The sequence below is a fragment of the Sciurus carolinensis genome, chromosome 10, assembly GCF_902686445.1.
Source record: "Sciurus carolinensis chromosome 10, mSciCar1.2, whole genome shotgun sequence".
Classification (NCBI taxonomy): domain Eukaryota; kingdom Metazoa; phylum Chordata; class Mammalia; order Rodentia; family Sciuridae; genus Sciurus; species Sciurus carolinensis.
Window position 1 is genome coordinate 22,143,074 of NC_062222.1, and position 22,581 is coordinate 22,165,654.

Here is a 22,581-nt window from a genome sequence, read left to right on the forward strand (position 1 = left end):
TTTTTTTTTTGGTTATTACTCTGAGCCAGGCACTGTGTGAGGCACAGAAGAAAAAGAGAATTTCCAGAGTGGAGGAGGAGACCGGGATGCAGAATGTTCAAGGGCTTCAGAAGACTGCTGGGAAGCCAGGAAAGCTTCCCTGGGGAGGTGACATTTCTGTCAGGCTCCCGGGCAAGAGGATATCTAAGACAAGAAGACAGAAGAGACAGGGACACAAAGACATGCAGCTCTATACAAGGTAACTTGCTCGAGGAAGAAGCACTGGGTTTGGGAAAAGCTTGCTAAAGTTTCTGCCTCCCTGGTGCTCCGAAATGTGACAAGCGTCGCTGGCATTCAGAACACTTAAATTTTGTCCTTTCTGTTGCATGTGTTGTTCTTTTGGTCCTCAACTCTGATGCAGAGAAAATCTATCTCTAATGGAAAAGCAAGAGCCGCTTCTGAATTTTAACGTCACGCTATGGTGGCAGTATGGATTTGGAATCCCGGAGACTGAAACCACCTCTGTTTGTTCACAAGTGGGCCACTGTGCTCCAGAGAATCCAAACACCCCTGGGAAGGCGTCGGAGTGCATCTGAAATCAGGTTGAAAACAAGCCACAGATTCTCTTGAGATTTCTCAAACATCTCTTTCTTTAATCATAGAATTATTTTCATCTTGCATTCATCATAAATAATCCACTTCATTATTTAGCCATCTTTTGAAAAAAATTTGGTATTTAGCATAAACACTGAACATATACCAGAGGTGCATTACTTTTCAACAGAACAGAGAAGAATTTTTTTAAAAAATCCACAAAATTTTAAAACTTAGAATATGTATAAAGATCAACATTATCATTCCTTAAAAAATCATAAGCATTTGAAAAAACACAGGTGGAAAAATGATTAAACATAAATATACTCTAATGTATTTCTTTCATAAATACATTTGGACGAAACTGCATTAAACAGCTCAACAGTGCATAAACATAATAAAATATTTTAGGCTCTGAATAATTAAATCCTGATAAGCATGAATTAAAAATAAAATTTTATTTTATTTTATTTTTTGTTCTTTATGGAAAAATATGCTACAGCATTTGTGAAAAACAGAAATAGCCATACATCTAGCACTAAAATCACAAAATTCACTATGTAAAGAGGATTATTTGAAAATAAAACACATTTTTAAAGCAAAAGATAAAACATTATAACATTTTCAGTTGAATTCTATCCCATAATCACACCTACTATAGGTGTTAGACAATAGAGGTAGGTAAGTTGAAGGAAATATTCAGTATTCAAATAAAAGGGGAGAAAGATTTTTACAATAGCTCAGACAGTGAGACAGAAAAGACATTTCCATTTACTCTACAATTCCAAGAAGCTTGTAGGAAGAAAACAGGAAAAACTTTCTGTGCTCCCTAGGTAAGCATCGATAATATCAAGCAAAAATTACCGGTGTTTCAGACAGTAATTCTCGATAACAGTGTACACTACAGTCCGCTTAGTACAGACTGTTGCAGGGTCTGGCACTAGCTTCAGAACTTGAGTGACATCTGTGAGCTTCAGTGACTTCTGAATGAGTCAGAAGTAACAAAAGATGAGACTTGGTAGTGACAATAATATAATTACACTGCTGATAAACTTGGTAAGTTTGGAAGGAATGATTTTGTTGTTGTTGTTCTGGGTTATACCCACAGCTGCTGAGGCTAAGTATAGTCTCAGTGAGACCCAGGATGCCAATGTCATTTGTCAAACTGAGAAGGGTCACGTAAAGACTTGAGACAAAATAGTGTGTAGAAAACACAGAAAAAGGGTTCCTTTAACTCAATATATTGCTTTATTCTCTATCTGGGTCCAATTAAACTCCTTCCAGCCATAACAAAGGCAAATATTGGATACTCCTTTGAAAGCTGATGCCCGACTGGGCATAATTTACTTGATATTTTGCTTAATGAATGGTCTTGCATATCCTGGGTCTTTCTTTCCATCTGGCTAGACAGAATGTGTACATGTAACATTTGTTTGCATCTATGACCTTTTCTATTTTCATTTATTCAACATAAGAGTAACGATTAACTTTTTAAAAAATGTTACAAACATTTGTCAAATCTGAGAAGGATATTCTCTTCAATAAATGGTCTCAGTGTGCTTAACCCAAGGATGTAACAGGCTGCTTCTCAGAGAAAAGGGGCAATTTGGAAAGGGGTCAGCACATCTTTGTAACAGGAAAGGAATTTTGGGCTTAGTTGTGGAATGTGAATATAATCCACTATTAATTGTTGCTGCTGTCTAATGGATGGTAACATTTTTGTGTCTCCTATTTGGCTGTTATGAGCATGCAAGTTGTGGAGAAAACAGGTGAGAAAGAAATTATGGAAGAAAGAGGAAAAACATATCACAATATAATTAAACCTCCCGAAATCCTGTATTTACCTCAAAACTTCATGTGCTTCACTCATAACTCAAACATCAGGCCCTTTCTTTGAAGCACCTTATAATAAATTTAAGATATAACACCACAATCTCTTCTGATGGGACTGAAGAATTTCTGTGTGGAAACTATTTGAAGGAATGTCTAAAAAAAAAAAAAAAAACGATGTCAAGGAATGCAGAGATAGCTTACGCTTTTCAGCATCTATTGGATCCATGACCCCTGCTGAGTTGATAAGGAAGAGACATGTCACAGTTGTAGAAAAAAAGAATCACGCAGTGAATCAAAGTATGCGCGGGTAAGACTTTGGAAGTTTTCACTGTCATCAGAGGGTGTTTTCCTGACGGTGTGACCTCATTTCAACATTACAGTAACTTTACAGAGTGGTACTGCACAAAAGGGTGGCACAGGAAAAAGACGTTAGCTCTCCATCTTTCACCAGGACTGCTTTCAGCGTTAGGGGAGAAAACGAATTCCAAAACACTGCACCGCTTGGCAGTAGCCGACAGAGTATGTTTTGGAGATGATGCTCTTGTTGAACACATTTTAAGGCACTTGAACAGGTGTATCATATTTTTCTGTAAAAAAATAAAATATGCATTGAAGCAACATTCACAAGTACAAGTCTTCCGGATTGTTTGTATGTACAAGCCTGTACATATATACACCGCTGCGGAAAGGTGCCTCCTCTGTTATACTGTTGGCCTTGTCAACTTCACTCCCTGTAAGAAAGGAAACACGCTGTTCAGAGTTGGACAGTATCCACCAGTGAAATTAAAGTGAAACGGACACGAGGGAATTTCTACTGCTAGAAGGAAGAAGCCCACTGCTACACCTTGGATCTGGAATGTCCCAAAGGCCTGTGTGTTAAGGGCTTGGTTTCCAGCTTGGTCCTAGGGGGTGGTGGGACCTTTAAGAGGTGGGGCCTAGTGGGAGGTCTTCAGGGCATGCCCTGGAAGGGGACTGTGGAAACTTGGTCTCTTCCTTTTTCTCTTTTTCGCTTCCTGGCCATGAGGTGAATTGGTTCTGCTTTACCACATTCTCCAACCATGATGTGCTGCCTTTCCACAGGCCCAAAGCAACAGGGCCAGCTGGTCATGGACTGAAACCTCCAAAAGTGAGAGCCAAAACAAATCTTTTTTCTTTATAAGTTGATTATCTCAGTATTTGTTATAGTAGTGGAAAAATGACTGGCATGCCCACCCAGATGCATTCTATAACCAATAATCCAAACCGATGCATACAGACTTACATGCCCACCTCACTGGCCAGCAGACTTTTCCATCTGCCCCCCAACTAGCCTGGCTACTTGGACAGTTATGCTCTGCACCAGATGGTGACTTTCGCTCTCATCAGCATCGTTTGCAAAGCAGAGGAGGTATGCCTCTGGGATACTCTTGGATATCCCAAGGATGGACTCTGTGTATTTATTTTAGTGGTCAAATATTCTAGGCCTTCTGAATTATTCCAAGTTGACCAGGGTTTCTGTTCAAAGGGAAAACAAACAGCACTGCCCAATTTAGTCTCCCTTTTGGAAGTGCTTCTGTTACTCTATAGAATAAATCTCAGAGTTTTGAAATATTTAGGAAAAAACTACACTCTGATTAACTTGTTGTTCACTATTACTATGCATTGTTGATAAGGGTATTAAGATTTTCAGTTTTCTTCAGTCTTTGTTGAAATTTACACGTGTAAATTCTGAGCCGCAATGCACATACACATTGATAACATAAGAATAAAGATAAAAGTGTTTTCAAAGGGGATGAAGAGTAGAGGGAATAAAAAGATAATAAACTACTACTCTACTGACTCTGAGTAAAAGGCTCAGAGCCTGGAGTGGTACCTGACAGAACAGTAGTCACTAATATTTTGTTAACTAACGGAATTAGTGAATAAATTGGATAGGCTAACCTTCTCAGGTAGGACCCTGAGGGTCTAGCTTGGGTGAACCTTCTAGAAGTGATATCATACTTCTGTCTGGAGTGTTACTGTGGTGTTTGAAAAAGACAGAGGGGTCAGATAGGGCCCACGTCCTACACCTTGCAATGACCAAGCTACCCACAGGGCCTTGGCAAATGGTTCAACTATCTGAGCCCTTGTCCTACCCTGTAAAATGGGAATCAAAGTCTGATGAATGTGGTTGTCAACAGGCTCTGGGCCCAGACAGGTGGACTCAAGGTCCTTCCTCTGACCAAGAATGGGACCTGCTCAGAACACCCAGCTCAATGGGCAGTATGGGTACTGTGGCCATTTTGCTTTTAGAACAGCAGGGGACACGACACAGTGTGCTTTATCACTGGATGTCTCTTCCCACAAATCTCCTGGTAACAGTCACTGCCTCATGTATAGACAAAAATAAGTCCTGATAGGTCCCAGTCACCAGAAGGAGCAAGCTCTAGCAGTGTTCCCATGTTTGATGCATCATCTGCACTTCTTTGAATCACTGATTTACTCGGTATGGTTAATAATTTAGGAAATCAAATTCACAAAGAGCAAATGTGTGGCCAGACTCTGTTAAGTGTGCTGAAATTAATAATGTGCAGGCTCCTTTGCTACTTAATTTTTATTTTTTTAACACCCAAACACAGTTTTGCCAGACAAAGAAGTTATGATGTGTCTGGGAAATCAGAAATGAAGTCAGTATTCTAGATAAAACCAGTTTCTACCATACTCAGAAAGGCATGTGAAATCAGGACAGAGAGGAAAGATGGGGTGGGGCAAAGATGGTGTGCACAGGAAGCGGGGTACATATCTGGAGTACCCCAGGCACCCAGGCTATACTCTTAAGTGGGAGTGAATTAAAAGGTGCATCTAAAGGCTGCATTTTAAATATAACAACTTAACATATCTAGAAATCAATCTCCTGTTCAAATGGAAATTGATGCACCACTATTGTTATAGCTAGTTAAGAAAAATATGTGTACCTGAGAATGATGTGTTAGCCAAAATGGAAGTATAAAGACAGCTCAGATCCAGGATCCACATTTTAATCTGATCTTGATCCAACTCAGATCAAGAGTCTCACCTTCTGCCTCGACACCATCCAGGACTTTATTGTTGGCACCAACACACTTCCCAGAAGGATCTGGGCTGGGTGGTAGATGAGCAAGGGTACGGATATTAAGGAGAGATGCTCGTGGCCGGCAAACACTATCTTCAGCATCGGAATTCCTGATTGAACAAAGAAGACAGAAAACCTGGAGGCAAATTCAGGCTGTCATTCACCTAAAGGAACACCGTTAAAATCAGGACTTTGGAGGAGGTTATTCACATACTGTCCTGTGTGTATTCACAAAATGGGAACGGAAGGTCTCAAGTGAGTCAATAGCCTTTCTATCTTCCTCTCACTGGACAAAGCTCTTAAGCTCTAACAGGAACAGATGAAAGTGAAAGACTGCCCGTGATTGAGGACACTAATACCGCTCACTGCAAATTAACAGCAGTCCATCTACCGAGGGGAGGAGAGAAGATCATGTATAATGAAGTTGCTTTAAAAAGACTAAAAAACATTGGTAAGTAGAGGTTAAGAATGGATCTTCTAGTCAGGTGCAGTGGTGCACACCTGTAATCCCAGTGGCTGGGGTGGCTGAGGCAGGAAGCTCTCGAGTTCAAAGCCAGTCTCAGCGATGTAGTGAGGGTCAGTCTGTTGGTCTTTGGGGAGACCAATTCAAAGCCCCAACACTCACTTTTGGGAGTTAAAGGATGTAGGGAGATAATGTAGGGTATGCTGCTATAGTAGGAGGGCACTTTAGTCAAATGAACAGTAATTACAGATTTGCATGTTCTATTTCTCTCTTTTTAGTGCTGGTCAAACTCAGGGTCTTGTGCCGGCAAAGCATGCGCTCTATCCCTGAGCTTCACCCTGCGTCCCACACTTTCTCTTTTGGCCAACGATCTGAGTTCTTTAAAATCATCAAGCAAGATTCATGCAGTTCTGTGTATTGCAGGCAAATTGCAAAATTAGTGCTGAATGTTTAAACCCCAGAGTGAAGGTCTTAATGGAGCCCCAACAAATGAATACCACTTTGTCAGTCCACCATTCTATTATAAAAGGGCAGGGTGTGCATATTTTGCAAGCAGCTGTCACAGAACATACCTTTTGAGCCTCTATAGCTTACAAAACTCAGACCCTAGCAGTTTAACTATTATTATCAATTGTTTTAATATGGCCATGGTCTTCAGATTGCTGTGCATAGATGTCAGCTTTTTCAGCTGAATAGCTTTAATAGCTAAGCTTTCTTCTTGTTTCTCTAAGAATAGCCTCTGAAAAGGACCCAAGCTCCTAAACATGCAGGATGATGGCACATAAATAAATTTTTATAACACAACAAGGAAGGCTCAGCTTTTTCAATTATTTTTACCTTCTAATAAATTTTAAACCTTTATGCAAAAATGTATTTCATGGTTGCTTTCTTTTTCACAGCCTCACATATCATTGCCATAAAGTGAAGACATTTAACCCTTCCCAAACATAAAGTCTCTCTTAGAGCTTCCAAAGTCCAAGTTTAGATTGGGGCACAATTTCTATCTTCACACCAATAAAAACAACAAAAGACAAAATGACAACAACAACAACAAAAAAGCACAAAAGAACTCTCCTTTGAAAAAATAAAAAGCTTTAAATAAATCCACTTACTGTCAAAAAGCATCAACTAATACTTTAGTCTTGGTAAGTTATTATAATGAGAAAATATTAACACTCGAACACAACTCCTTATGTTTCCAAGAAAAATTATTTATTACTGAGCCCAAAGGGATGATGCTAGGAAATTCTGGAATAGGGGTGGAGTAAAAGGGAGGCTAAGGGGAACACACAGAAGGATGGAGGAATTTTGTCCCTACAAATGATCAGAGCAGGGCTTTCAGATCCCAAATTCAAAGAAGGTGGCTGCTAGGCTAAATCATCTAAGATAGCCTTTCCTGGCTAAGAATCTGGGCTCTGAGTCCTTCTCCAGCAAGCTAACGTGGGCTCAGCCACCGAGACTCTGCCAGGTGGTAGTGCTACAGTGAGTTCAAAATTGACTGCAAAATACACAATATTCCTAAACGTGAGCAACATCAGAAACTCACTTTAATGTGATAAAGCAGGTACCTTGAGACAGCACTAATAATGATCATCATGGCGAGCACATACCAAGAGCCCTGCGTTCAGTTCTGTCAAGAGCTCTCCCACATTGATGGGAAATCCTTACAACTCCATGAAGTCAATAGAAACTACTATTCTCACTATTTTACTGATGAGGAAACTGCCCAGTGGTGAGGAAATGTGAGGTGACGGTCCAAGTTGTAACTGGCACACTGCATTTCTAGCTCTATTGGGCAAGGTCAGTGCAAGATGCCAAGTGCACCATGCTCCTGGGAAGCAGAAGAGGGCCTGCTATGCAAGAAGCTTTGGAGTCAGTTGTCCTTCGAGAACTCATTCCCCTGACACACTCCCTGAGACCCTTCCAGGGCAGCAGACCTTGTCCAACTTCCCTGCTACACACCACCATACTCTTGAGAATTCAAAAGGGTGAAGAGAGGATACCTGCTGGGAATGCCCCACCATGCCAAGGCAGTCATGAATTCAAAGACATTGCCAAGGCTTGACCTTCAGAAGCTTCTAGTACACTGGTGGCATTCATCTTATTTGGATCTTAATGCTCATTTTTCTGAAGTTTTCTTTTGGAAGATTCCTCAGCTCTGATCTCTCATCATCAAACACAGCCTCTGTTCACTGGGACTCCTCAGTCCTGTGGCCAGGGCCCTGCAATATTCTGCCAACAGCAGCAAGAGGAGAGGCAGGGAAGGAGGCGGCCCTTCTTTCCAGCTGCTTGTGATTCCTGCCCGCCCCAGGGGTCAGCCCCTGCCTCCGAGGTCTGAGTCCTCATTCTGCCACCTCCTCTAAGCAGCTAGGTTCTGATAACCTCAATGATGGACCATCCTTTGTCCCCACCAGTTCTAGCTACTTACCACAGTTATTATTCCTGTTTCCTCATGGTCCCCTTTTCCCTTTTCCATTTCCCCACAGTGTGGAATCAATTCTCTATACTGAAAGGGTGGAGTGTGTTTTATTGGGGGGCCCTGGTGCCCTTCACTTGCTTTGCTTTGTACAATAGTCATTGGACTTACTTGTAAAAGAGGAGGATCCAGGATATAATGGTTTGGATATGAGGCTCCTGTGAAGGCAGGGAAGTCTGGAGGCAAATGACGGGACTGTGAGAGCTCTGACCCAATTGGTCCACGCTAGTTTGAATGGACTGACTGGGTAGTAACTGCAGACAGGCAGTAGGCAGATGTGCGTGACTGGAGGAGGCTGGCCCAGCCTCCTCTGAATCCTCTGAATCCTCGAGTCCCAGATAAGCTTTTCCTGTTCTAAGTCGTATTGATCACAGTGATGCAAAAGCTAATGGAAACAGTGGGATCCATGTGGTTGTGCAGATGTTTCCAAATAGGAATTTCTCCCCACCACTTTACGTACCTGCAACACCTTCCTGTTACTTATCAATCACATTTCCTATCACTAATTGCACCAAATGACTAAAGTTAAAAATATATGATGAGGAAAAGCATATCAGAGAGGCCCACCCAAGTCCCTTCTGTGGATCCTCTGTGTCATTTCATAGTGTGGATTCACAAGTCATTGCCTGGTGAGGACAGGCCTCTAGCAATTCAAGTCACATGTTATTTGTTTGGGGAACTTGTATTTTATCTCAATCTTAAAGTCTACCTTACTGTTCAGTTATTTAATGATCAACTTTCCTTTCCAATTATTAGGATTTCTTCCCCAATCTCCCATGTATCTCAAAATTTCTTTCTACCTGATTTTTTTCAGTCTCTTTCCACCTCCCCATCCCCAAGGCTTGGCAGAGAGCCCACTTGGTGCAGTTTTATTTACTCTGAGGTCAGAATACAGAAAAAGAGGTGGGGAGCTGGGGGTGTAGCTTAGTAGAAGAGTGAGTGTTTAGTATGCCAAAAAAAAGAAAGAAAGAAAGAAAAAGAGAAGGTAGAAGGCAAGAGAGGCAGAGTGAGAGTCGCCTTCTCGGTGTCGTACTGAGTGCTCCAGGCTACGGCGGCAACCATTTAGAAGCCGTGTGTCTCTGCTCCATGGCATCTTTGCCATGTTTCCAGCAATATCTGGAAAACTAGAAACTCAGTAGAGAGAGCCTGGGGATCTTTGAAGAACCATTACACCCGCCATACTGTGATATCTGTTGCCTGGTCATGGATTTTTAAAAAATCTGATCTTTAAGCCAAAACAGAGCAAATCAATGGTACTTCTTACTCCAGAAGCCCACGCGATGCACGGCTCTTGTTCCTTCCCTCAGGGTTTAGTGATCATTCTACAGCTCATTGGCTCACTAGCCCTGTGCAGCTGAACCAGGAAGGAGGCCAGGGCATGGTTCGGATCTCGAGTGTCCCCCAAAGGCATGTGTTGGAGGCTTGGTCCTAGACCGAGCTGCTGTTGGGAGATGGTGGAATCTTCGAGAGGTGGGGTCTAGTGGAGGGAAGTTAGGTCACGTGGTGTGTGCCCTTGGAGGGGCACTGGGACTCTGGCCCCCTCCTGTTTCTATTTTTGCTCCCTGGCCACCATGAGGTGAAGACCTTCACAGCTACACACTCCCACAATTAGGTACTGTTGCCTTACCAAAGTGCCCGAAGTGATGGGGCCAAGTAACCATGGACTGAACCTCTGAAACTGTGGACCAAATTCAACCTTTCCTCCTTAAAACTTCATCATTTCAGGTGTTTTGTCATAATGACAGAAAGCTGACTAACACACCTGCCTTTAAGTAACTTACTGGGCACCTTGGTGACCACTCAGACCTCTGTCCCCCTCACTTTCTTTCAGGACACCATTAGTTCTCAGTTGCACTTCCCATACTGTCCCCATGAGCCCCTCTGCTCCAGGCTTGCCCTGTCCATGCCATTTTCCACTCTGCAACCAGAGTGAATAGTCTAAACTGCAAATCTGATTAACAAAGTTTAACCTGAGAGACTCTTAAGGGTGGCATACAAGGACTCTGTGGTCTGGCCCTTAAATCTTGCTTTCCCTCCCTCTAACTCCTGTGAGAAACAGGAAATTCGGTGGTCCATTTTCAGAATATAGGATTTAGCCTTATATGTAAAATTGGGATGTAAGACAGGCATCCAGAGGAGAAACAGAGCAGAAGGGAAAGCTACACAATAGCACCGCAGCCTATGAAGTAGCAGATCCCAAGTCCATGCACCTGGGCAGCCTGGCTAAACCGGAGGTGAGGGAGGGTGTTGGTGTAACCAAGAGAGACAGAACTCTCTGTTAAGAAATAGTAACTTAGGTAAGGGAGTAAGAGTTGTGTACCTGTGGAAAAGCACTCACCCCAAGAAGGCCTTCCTGCCACAAGAGAATAAAGGGAGATGGGAACAACGAAAGGTATATTTCTTTAAATAACCCAACAGGAGAAGTAAAACCTGGGTGATACTTCAGAAGTACTGTGGACAGTACTCAGTCCACGAGGAACCAGGGGATAAAATGCTGGATCTACCCAGTCTGGGTGCGCCTGCTCCCTCATGGACACCTGGTCTCACAAGACCACCATTAAAGCAAAGCCTTACTTTTTGTTGAACCTTGCGTTTCTCAGTCCATTCCTGGGGTTCGGACAGGTGAGCATGTTTCTCACACTCTCACCACGATGCTGTTCTTTGATCTTTGCACTCTAGCCATGACCTCTGCCCCCTGCACCTCTGGCTCCACCCCACCCATCTTTGCCCATGCGCCATGCTGCTTCACCTACAGGCCTTAGCACTAGAGCTTCCTTTGCCTAGAATGCCCATCACCCACCCACTTCTTGACCTGCCCAACATCTCTGTGGCCCTCAACCCTCAGTTCTTAGGTGGCGTCCTCTGGGGAGCCCTGAAGTCTCTGCTGGCCTGTATCCTTGCCATTCCATGCTCCCCTGTTCTAGCCTTGAACTTATGATCATGGCTTGCATCCTGGTATTTCCTTCACCAAGCTGTAAGCTTCCTGGGATCAGCAATCGTTTCGTCTTCATCCTGCGCACACAGTAGGTGTGCGAAAGGATGGACGGATTTGTATTTTTCCAGACTCCATCATAAAGTTACTGTGCAGACTATCACCCCATTTCTACTACATTTATTAAGTGGGAAAAAAAAAAAACAGCAATAATTTAAAAACCCAAACAAACTTACTAGAAAGAGTTTTCTTTTTAAAGTAAAATTTAAATATAGGATTCTTTTCATCTTGCTATCACTGCAGTAATATAAATGAAGCAAATTAATTTTAATGCTCCCAGGTACTGATTCTGTGTCACCATGGTTGACAGGATTCAACTAGACTTTATGAGATGGCATTTGACTTTATGGAAGTGAACACTATGCACGCATTTACAATTTTACAGGGACTTTAAGCTGTCATGCTGAAAAATGTTTATAAAACATTAATCAAAAAATGCCTCTTTAATACAATGCATTGTCTGAAAGATGTTAGAAGGCGCATATTGTAAATGGATTCTTTTTCTGACTAAAGTAATTTCCACCAAAAGCATTTTCCCATTGCTCTACAAGTACACTGTGTGGATAGATAAAGAGCACTTTCTCAGCACATTACTACCTGATCCAAACACTTGGGAAATCACTAATGTACAGCATGCCATATTTCCATGTCACACATGACACATTTGTCTAAAATTATCCAACAGAGTTTGACACTGCAGCATATTCCATAAGCAGAGCTTTCAACTGACATCTGCCAAGTAGGAACTTCAAGTAAGAGCTTTCTTCTTCTAACAAGCAAGTAAGGGTTTTCTTTTATCCTATACCCAGGATGGTAAGGATGAAACAGTACGCACAAGAACAAGTTTTCCCCCCCATTTTAAATATGCTTATTTTATGTTCTCTGAATTAGTAAATTCCCTTTGTATCTGTGTTCAAGTTTCAACGATTACTACTTTCTGTTGGATGGATGGTTTTTATTATTATTTTTTCTTAAGAAACAGACATTTTTTCCTCCCAGATTAAATATGGACTTTTGTTTCACCCCCATGGGAGGCTGCTCCATTGTTCATAAAATAATAATTATCCACTTTGCATCGTTGTCAGAGCTTTCTTACAGTACTTGTAGATGGACAAAATTCCCACCATTCACTCATTCATTGAAAAAAAATAATTTGGGGGCTTCTGTTATCTGTGGGTTACTTTCCTAGCTGTTAAGGAGAAAAGGAGGACACAGACAGGGTCTGTGTGCTCCTGATGTTGTTTTCTGGTAGCTCTTGCCCTGACCACATCAGTTCTCTCGGGCTGTGGGGTGACTGCCTCCACAAAGCCTATGATGTCACTGGGTTGCCAGTTTCTACAACTTGAAGCTCGAGGACCACCTGTGACGAGCCCCTTTCTTTCTATCTCTAGATCAAGTCACCAAATTCTAGGATTCTTTCTTCATTTCCCTTTCCTTTTCCCCCTCGGATCTCACTGCCATCTTCTTAATTCAGTTCCTCATAAAATCAAGCCAACATCACGCTATGGCCTCAAATCCCTGTCTTCAGTCTCTTCCCCTCATCAATCCTACAAAGAACAGCTAGATTAATCTTCCCAAAACCCACATTAATTAAAGCCAACACCCTGTTCAAGAACTGCAATGACTTTCCAGGGCCCATTCATCAAATCCTCTACCTATTCAACTTTAGTAAAAAAATAATTACTACCACCACCATTTTGTAAGTGCTGCTGCATGCTGAGTGCTCAACAGACCCATGAAGTAGGTGGCAATTTTTCCACTTAAAGATGAGGAAACTGAGGTTTAGGGCAGTTAAGTGACTTGCCTACCTCATACATCTAGTAGGTGGCAAAGGCTGAAGTGGTCTCCAGTATGTTGGATCACTAAGCTATGCTGACACCATTGGTACTTTCAACGGCCAATCGCCATCACCGGCTCAGGCCTAGCTCTTCCTTGTCTATGTAAAAGCCAAGCTCCACTATGGAGCTCCTCCTTTCTCTCTGTGTACCTAAGTCCTGAGGATTCACCAAAGCTCAGATTTATATTTTCCTCTGCCATGAAGGTGACTTTCCTACTGATTTGTCTTTTAAAGAATGAAGACATTCTTCCTAGTCGCATCACATAATTTGGTATTTGGATTATGTTGCTAGTATTTTCTTTGATACAGCTTTTGATTTCCCTGCATGCAGGCAAAGCATATTTTTCTTTAAATCTCTTGTAACATTTAGGCATAGGGTTGGTGTGTGACACATTAATGATTGATTATTTAAGAGTAGGTGCTAATGTTTCCTATGTGGAAAAGACAGGATTTAGACCAAATACTAGCTGCTTCACTAGACTTGAAAGAGAATGCCTTCATACACACCCCTTGGGGAAAGGAATATATTTCATGGAACAAAAATATATGTGTTATGGAAGGAAGGAAGGAAGTCAGACTGACCAAGAACACAAAACTTGAAATGAGCACTGAAGTTGGGTAAGAGAAGAAATATACTGAAAACCACTCTTTGCCTCTTGGAGTCAACATTGCACTGACTTCCTCACTTAGCTAAGAGATAATATACCCCAATCACCTGGATCATTTCCTGTCTTTCAAAGATTCATTCGCCTGAATTCACTTGTTTTCCATTTAAATGCTCTCTCCCAGTTTCACTGAGTTCTGAAGGGAGCTTCTGGCAAATCTGGAATCCAGTTGCTTCTCTTTTCAGTTGTCATGGTGATTTTCCACTTTTGTTTAGTTCCTTCTTAGTTAGAAACATCCATAAGTTTACTATCCAAATGTCCTATCCCTTGTTATTTGAATTCGCTTTCTTCCTCTTTGGTGAAGCTCTCAGAAAAGCTCCTGTTTGTCTTTAAAGTCCACTGGGAGGCAGTCCCCTATTTGAGGAACACAGCCTCTCTTTTCAGATGTCACTAAATACCAATTTCTGTGTCCTCTTACCCACTACATTCACCCTCGTGCATGCTCACAGGCATACACAAGCCTTCTCTTCAGAGAGAATAGTCACAGAAAGCCAAGCTGACTGCAGGGATATGTCTCACTGACTAGATCATGAAACGATGCCAAGATAAGGTATTAACTGTGATTTTGGAATCTGACTAGAAAAGGCTCTCTGGATTGTCCCAAAGCAAGCACTTTTCAGTAATAACAGCTGCTATTTCATGCAAAGGTACTAGTTATGGTCTCAGTGGCCCACGTGATGAGGCTGCACAATGTAGTGTGACAAAACCTGGAGCAGGAGGCAGAGAGCCCTGGATTAGAATCCCTTGTCCACCACTGGTCACCCGTGTGACCTTGGCTGGGGAGGCTTTTAACTTCAACTTCCACATCTGTAACATGCACCTGTTTTATAAGTCTGCTTGTTTGTTTTAATAAAGGATAAGTGAAATGATGTCAATGCTTTGTGTACAGTAAGTATTCGCCCATTATGTGCTAGATACTCTTCTGGGTGCAGTAAGTACAACCCCTGCCCTCAGAGAGCCTACCTTCTTCCCCTTTAACAGGGTGGGAAGGTAGAGAGCATATTGCAAAGTCAGGTGAACAGCAGGTTCCTCCCAGTAACAAAATCACAGTACAGGGCAGAAAAGAGAGAAAAGGTAGCACTACTGTGTAGGATAAAAGTTGTTAAGGTAAAATGGATTTAGTGAGCTGTCTGGTTATTTTAATTTCTGTCTCCCTTTTAGAAGGTCTAAAAAGAAAGGCCACTGACTTCCAGGTTGATGGGTATGGATTGGGTGGTTTAGACTGCATGGACCCCAGAATTCCATTCTGGTTGTCAGGCTGGCTATGCTGACTTCCCCTACACCATTCTGGAAATTTCTAAAGTACAGCAAATCAGCTTTTGGCAGAGTTCCTGAGGAAGCAAGACATGAAATCATAGATCCTATGATCTACTTTCATCGTCACCCCCAATCTAACTTGTGCTCAGAATCTCAAAGGTTAATACACCACTGCCAGTGATTTACATTTACTTGCTTTCTTCTTCCTTTCGGCATTCCACCTTAACGGAAACGCCTCCATGTTATCTTGGGTGTGACCCTCCACAGCACCAGAGCCTTACTGTTGCTGTATGAAACACAGAAGAAAACATTTTTATCCTCTTTACACAAAGGATTGTCCCAAATGAGGAGTGGCTAAATGATGTAGGTGACTTAGAGCTCTCTGGTGGTTTTCTCAGTGTCCCAGGGTTGGGTTCATGGGTTCCAGGAAGATTCAGCATTTCCAGACTGCTGAACATAACGATGCAGTAGCTCTGGGATGCCTGACAAGTGCCCTTGCTGGCTCTCTGGCTGGAAAACAGGATCATCTTGCACCAGTCTAATGACATGTGCAAACGGGACTGAAACTTCTACCTCCTGAGACCTGAAATGTCATGTGTTTATCTTTGCAGGTGGCATCCGAGAGGTGGAGGGACACTTTGAAATCCACAGGAGATGCTAGCCCAACACACTGAGCACATGGACCCATACTCTGTGCCGTTCCCACAGGGCCAGCTTCCCCATGGAGCTTCCGGATGGCTCTCCGGCCACTAGTCATCTGCACTGGGAAAGATTTTAAGCCCAGATTTCTTTTCTGGAGGAGGCAGGAGACATTGAGTTCCTAAATCGATATTTATGTAAAACTTTTCTAAGACATTTATCCTTCCTTCATATTTTAAAACCAGAATTCAAAAAGATTCTTCTATCCAAAAAAGAAGAATTAGGCCTGGAAAAGGAGAAAGATTAACAAGCAGGGTTATTAACTAGACGGGTAAGGCAAAGCAAACCATAAGTGAGGGCAATGGTGTATTAAAATGCCTTTGAGAATTTGAGCAAAAGGCTAATTTTTCTAGTTGGGGAGCAAGGAGAGTGGATTATATGATCTGCGGCATCCTGTCCCCCACCTTCCTCAGGAACTCAGTAGAATGTTAAGCTTGCCAGACTGGAAGTTTCCAGAACTGTTAAGGGGAAGTCCTATTAATCTTTCCAGTAATTGAGACCTTTAGTAAAAAGAGCAGTATTCATGTTTTAGTCTTTTGACAATCACATCTTACACAAGCCATATCTGGAGCTCATGAATATTTTTGGTTTTCATTTATTGTTGGTGAGGCAGAACAGTGTTTGCAGCATATATTGACACAGTGCTTACTATCTGCCAGACACTGTTCTGAGAGCATGCAAACATGCACTCATTCCCTCTCCTCACCCACAATGCAAATACAACTACCACTACCATCCCCATCTCTCAGAGGAGGAAACTGAGGCATTAAAATTAAACTTTTAATTTAAAATGGTGGTGCATGCCTGTAATCCCTGTGATTTGGGAGGCTGAGGCAGGAGGACTGCAAATTTGAGGCCAGCCTCAGCAACATAGCAAGGCCCGAAGCAACTTAGTGAGACTAAGTCTCAGAAAAAAACCAAAAACCAAAACCAAAAACAAAAACAAGGGCTGGGGATGTGGCCCACTGGTTAAGTGAGCCACTGGTTTGGTCCCCAGCACCTCCCTCAGCAAAAAAAAAAAAAAAAATTGCCTCAGGCCACATAGACCTAGGAATAGTTTGCAGCTGGAGTAGAGAGAGACTGGCTCCAGGGTTGGTGCTCTTCACCAGCTATGTGCCTGAATGGTACTTTGTTAGAGTACTTAGGAACCCTGGAGTAGGGATGCTTGAAAATGGCAACAGAAAAAAGGAAGGTGGAAAACTAAAGAAAACAATATTTACACAAGAAAGGTTTGAAAGGAAGAGCGGAGTCTCTTTGGACAAAGGTACCTAACCCTGGCAGGCTTTTACTTACTTTGAATGAAGGTTGGTTGAGGACCTGAACCAGTCCATTAGGAAAATTAAAGATTGAGTTTCAACCTACAGTTACCTGGCCTGTAATTCTATCAGTTTGCTGCAAGTTTTGTGTAAATAAAGAAGAAAGATGAAAATGAGCAGCTGGTGTTATTTCTCTTTTGAAACAGGTATGTTCTGATTGGAAAAGATGTTTAATGAATGGCCTGAGCCGGCTCACCAGATGCTGACAATGAAACATTTAACTCTACCAATTGAAGGTTTCTGCCTCAGAAGAGTAGCTACACCCTCACCTGTCTGACAGCGTTGTAGGAGTAATTAGCGAACAGGGAATTCAGGAATGAATTAAAGAACTGAGCCATGAAGTCTTCATTCAAATACTGGCTATGTCTTCCAGGAGGGGCCGCCATGTTTATGGAGACGAGGTGGGCAGGAAGCAGTGAGATTACTTTCTTCCTTTTCTATGCTTTGAATGAAGAGTTATTAGTTTTTGAAAGAGAAAATCTGGCTAATGTTCGCACTCATAAGGTGTGAAAACACCAAAAACAGAATGAGAATTTCATGTGACAAAAATAACACAAGGTCACAAGAATATATTTAACATGGTCACCAACACAGAACTGTCCCATCTGACTAGCTCTGGAAAGCTTTGTCTTATTGTGTAGAATGGTTTAGATGTGTTTTTATATAACCCAAAAAGAAGAAAACCCACTTGAACATTTTAAGGCTGAGGGGAAGAGAAGTTGCCAGTGTGATATGACCTTCATAGGTTTCTGTCACCACCTCCACCATCTAAACTTAGTTCTCCCTAAAATGTAGCAATGATAATCTTTTTATCGGACTGTGGGACTTCGGTTAAGAGGTAAGTGGAGCAAACTATGACCCAAATTCACATTGACTACTCTTAATATCTACTTTGTTTTGTCAACACAGCCTTGCATCATCTTCTGGCAGTCATTTTCTTCTTGATGGTATCAGGTTTGTGATGAACAAAAACCGCCCGAGACTGCTCTTCTGAGATACAAGAAAAGGCAGTTTTGGTCTGGGAAGTAAAAATCAGAGTTAGTTACCCTTAGATCCACTTCTCTTGAATAAAATCTGGCTCAGGAGTGTGTAGTTCATCCTGGCTAGATGACAAATACCTGGATAACCAATCTCCCACCTTCATTCAGCTTCAGTGATCTAAAAATTGGGGAAGAAAGACCCTATTTAGAAGATTTCTTGGCAGAGAAAACCCCGGGAGTCATTTTGGGAAATAATGTTTTTCTAATCTCCTGTTTCCTTTTTTTGAATACTTAACAACATACTTAATCAAGATAGAGAGAATTTTAGTTTGTACAAACCCCTACAAACAAATGGTCAACTTTGTCAACAAGTGAGAGGACCCAGTCCTACTTTGCATTCTCTTTGGAACACAGAGGGCATAAAAGCATTCTAATAGAGTCAAGGAGTCTAATGTGATGGTTCTCAGGCTCAGACCTGCTTGGGTGGCTTTTAAAAATATGACGATGCCTGGGTCGCTCCTGAGAGGGGTGCCTGGGAGTAGGTAAGGGGTCCTGGAAACACTGTCTCTGGAGAGCTCCCAGGTGGGTGTACCCTGGGACAGGTTAAAAAGCCAGGTCTGCTAATGAGGCAGAGCATGAAGGCTCTGGAGGTAGACAGATGGGCACTGTGGGCCAGCTCTGACGTGTACTCATGGTGTGAACTGGGCTCTCTGAAGCTTGGTTTTCCAGTTTGAACAATGAGATCCATCATAACTACTGTATAGGTTATTGTGAAGATTACATAAGATGATAAGGCAAGTAAAGTACTTAATGCAGTGCCTAGCATATAGTAGGTACTAAATAAATGCCAGGCCCACCTTTCAACACTGTGACATGTTTTCACATCTACTCTCTGATTCACTTTGACATAGGAGAAAATTATGGGCTTGCAAGCTTGGATGTCTATATGCCTGGTTTATTTAAATGTTTTGATAATTTTATTATCAAAATACTTCCATATCCTCTATACCCTCTGGGGAATGTCAGAATTGTGGTCTTCAGAGCTCTTTTTCCCTCAATCTGTCCACTCCCTGAGTGATCTCATCCTGTCCAACTGCTTAAAATAATACAGTCTGAAAACTCCAGCCAGGACCAGAGTTCCAGACTGCCCCAGATGTGGAAGAGAGCCTCAAACTTCACACGGTCCAGACTGGACTCTTGGCCTGCTCCCACATCCCTGTTCCACCACCCGACTCTGCTCCTCTGCAGTCTCCCCTCATCCAGCACATGGAAACCCCATCCTTACAGCCCCTCTGGTCAGACTTCGTAAATCCTTCTAACATCTCCAACTCACCAACGATTCCCACTAGTTCTGTGTTTAAAATATAGCCACCACTATTACTCTCCACTAAACCACCTATGCTCTTGTCTGGATTTAAGTCTCTTAACTAGTCTTTCTACTTCTTCCTGCTGCACCCTCCCACCTGCCCAACCCATCTATACTTAACAGGGCAGCCTTTGAAAGTGGAAGTACGATTCTGTCACTTGTCCATTTAAAACTCTCCAATGGCTTCCCCTCTTGGTCTGAGTAAAAGGTAAATCTTTCCAATGACCAGTGAGCCCTAACCCAGTGTTACAGACCCCCTTGCCCATTACCTTAACCCCATCTGTTCCCCTCAACCCAGGCATTCCACTTCCTAGACTGGTCTGCCCATGTCCCCCATCACACCAAACACACCAACAATGTCTGGCTTGAGTCTCCGTCCCCTAAATATCTACACGTTCCAATATCTTCAGATCTTTAATCCAAGGCACCCTTTAAGCCCCAAACTTCTTCACCTCCTCCCTCTTGTTATTTCTTTCCATAACATTACCATTATGGTTTGGATATAAGGTGACCCCCAAAAACAGCTGAGAGACAATGCAAGGTTTGCAAGTGAACCCAGCCAGTGTATTAATTCCCTGATAGGGATTAACTGAGTGGTAACTAAAGGCAGGTAGGGTGTGGCTGGAGGTGGTGGGCCCTTGGGGTGTGCCTTTAAGGTATGTATTTTGTCTTTGTCGAGCAGAGCTCTCTCTCTGCTTCCTGATCACATCCTGAGCTCCCTTCTTCCACCACACTCTTCCACCATAATGTTCACCCTCACCTCAAGCCCCAAGGAATGGAGCTGGCCTTCTACGGATGGATACCTCGAAACCATGAGCCTCCAAATAAACTTTTCCTCCTCTAAAATTGTTCTTGTTGGGTCTTTTGGTCACAGTAGTGAGAAAGCTGACTAAAACAGATGTGTTCTATATCTAAGGGTTTGTTTACTTATCTCCATTAGAAAGGAAGCTAGATAAGGACAAGAACTTTATTTTTCTTTTGGTGCTGGGGATTGATCCCAGGGGTGCTTTACCACTGAGCTACATCCCCAGCTCCCCACCCTTTTTAAAAATTTGAGACAGGGTCTTGGTAAGTCGCTGAGGGTCTCAAGAAGTTAGAGGCTGTCCTAAAATTTGAGATCCTCCTGCCTCAGTCTCCTGAGTCTCTGGGATTATGTGCATGTGCCACTGTACCTGGCAGGGCAAGAACTTTTTTTGTGTTTAGTTCCCTGTTGTACCTCTGAGGCCTATAAAGAGCCTGGCACACAGTAGGCACTGACTTAACACTTGATGAAGGAAGGAATGAGAACTGTTTTCAAACTACTCCCTCATTAGTGCCTTATAGAACAAACCTGCAGCACAGCAGCTGTAGAAAGTGTCACCACTACAATGCCATCAACATGCTCAGCTTCAATACAGTTGACATTCCAAACCGCTGGCTTCTGGGGCCCAGCCATCTTTTGAGTTGTGTCCAGTTTTATATCTCCTCCCGCCCCCAAGGTAACTTGTCAAAAACCTCCTGGGTACCCCACAGCTTTAAACAGTGAGTAGCCAACTTTAATTTCTGGCTGGAGCTGTTCGGATGGGCTTTAGATGGGGATGAAGATGTGTGTCCTCCTCTTGCTCTGCAGCTGCAGGTTCATTTTTTCTTTACTGTAAAGAACCAAGACACTGGCTGTCATTAAATACACGCAATCTGGTTTATAGTGTCTGGCTCGATTAAGGGAACTTCTGGGAAGAGACATGACCCAATAAATAATTGGAGAGATGCAACGTGGAAAGGAGGATTGTTATCCATCCACCTCTGGTTGCAAGCTGAGATCGAGACACGACTTCAAGGGAGTGGGATCTCCTGGGTGAGGTTCCTCACTTCAAGCACAGTAAACAGGAGCTGATCTGTAATGCACATGTTAGTACGGCTAGAGGCAAACTTCCTAAATATTAATAATAATAAACAAATCCCTCTGCAACTGACACTGAAGGTGCCAATGAACAGGAAGTCCTGGGAAATGGGCTACTGTTGGCTCTCCAGCCACGGCTGGCTTAGGGCACATGAGCTAATCACTAATGTGTAAAAGGCACCTCCTTAGAGATACTTTTGACTACAACAGGGTGTTGTTTTAGTTTGAAATGAGTATGACACTGTGGAATTAAAAGCTTTTAACACTAAGAGCTGACATTACAAAGTATACAGTGCCACAAAGTTTGTATATAGTTTGAGGTGCCACTGCTAAGATGTGGGATTTTTTGTAGCTCCTTGCTGCTGCCTGTTGGGTGACAACTGCAGGGAGAGCTCAGCAGTGTGCAGCCGACACATGGAACACTTGGCCCCTCTTGCCCCTGCTCCATCATTCAGACTGCGTGGACCACAGACAGCTGATATGCTGCTCTTAGGTCTTTCCGGGTGTGATAGAAAGGAAGTGGGCTTATTTATTTGTTTTTGATGTGCTGTGCTGGGGCAGAACCCAGAGCCTCGTGTATGCCAGGCAAGTGCTCTGCCAGTGAACTACACCCCCAGCCCAGGATGTGGGCTTTGATGTCAGGACCTGCTTTCAGATTCTGACTATGCCACCTACCAGCTAGGCGATGGGGTGATCTCACCTTAGTACCCCTTGGTTTGCACATCTGCTCAAGATGAGGACAAATAACCACCTGTAAGGGTGGCTGGAAGTTCACACGAGACAGTGTGTGTCAAGTACCTGGGCCTGACATAGAGCCAACACCCCCAAATGACAGCCATCAGGCTGTTGCTGCTGTTGTTATTGTTGTAAGAAGTAGCGTTGGGTTTAGACTTAGGATTTACAGGACTGACCAGGGAAGAGGCTCACCCAGGGGCTCCTTCAGGAGAAGGTCTGAGCACTTCTAAAATTTAAGAGTGGCAAGGCATGGGGACTGAGCCTTCCTTCCCCACTGCCACCCCCACCGCCACTGCCTTCCTCTGGCCACACGTGTTCTCCATAATGCTCATGACGGTTGTCTGCTGCCCCTTCCAGAGATGTTTGCAATGCAGGCATTGTCTTCTGTCTCTCTCTTTTAAATCTGTCCACAATGTCTACAGCTCTGGGAGAGTTTTTTT

General features: G+C 42.9%; 1 protein-coding gene across 2 annotated transcripts in view; it reads right to left on the minus strand.

Moving 5' to 3' along the window:
- Positions 1 to 629: 629 nt before the first annotated feature.
- Slc10a7 (solute carrier family 10 member 7) overlaps positions 630 to 22,581 on the minus strand; it is a 244,876-nt gene continuing 222,924 nt past the window's right edge. For both annotated transcript variants that reach the window (XM_047567467.1, XM_047567466.1), the window contains 2 exons: positions 5,441 to 5,586; positions 630 to 3,137 (listed from right to left, as the gene is read on the minus strand). In XM_047567467.1, the coding sequence (XP_047423423.1) occupies positions 3,108 to 3,137; positions 5,441 to 5,586 (176 nt within the window). In that variant the 3' untranslated portion in view covers positions 630 to 3,107. The remainder of the gene's footprint in view (positions 3,138 to 5,440; positions 5,587 to 22,581) is intronic.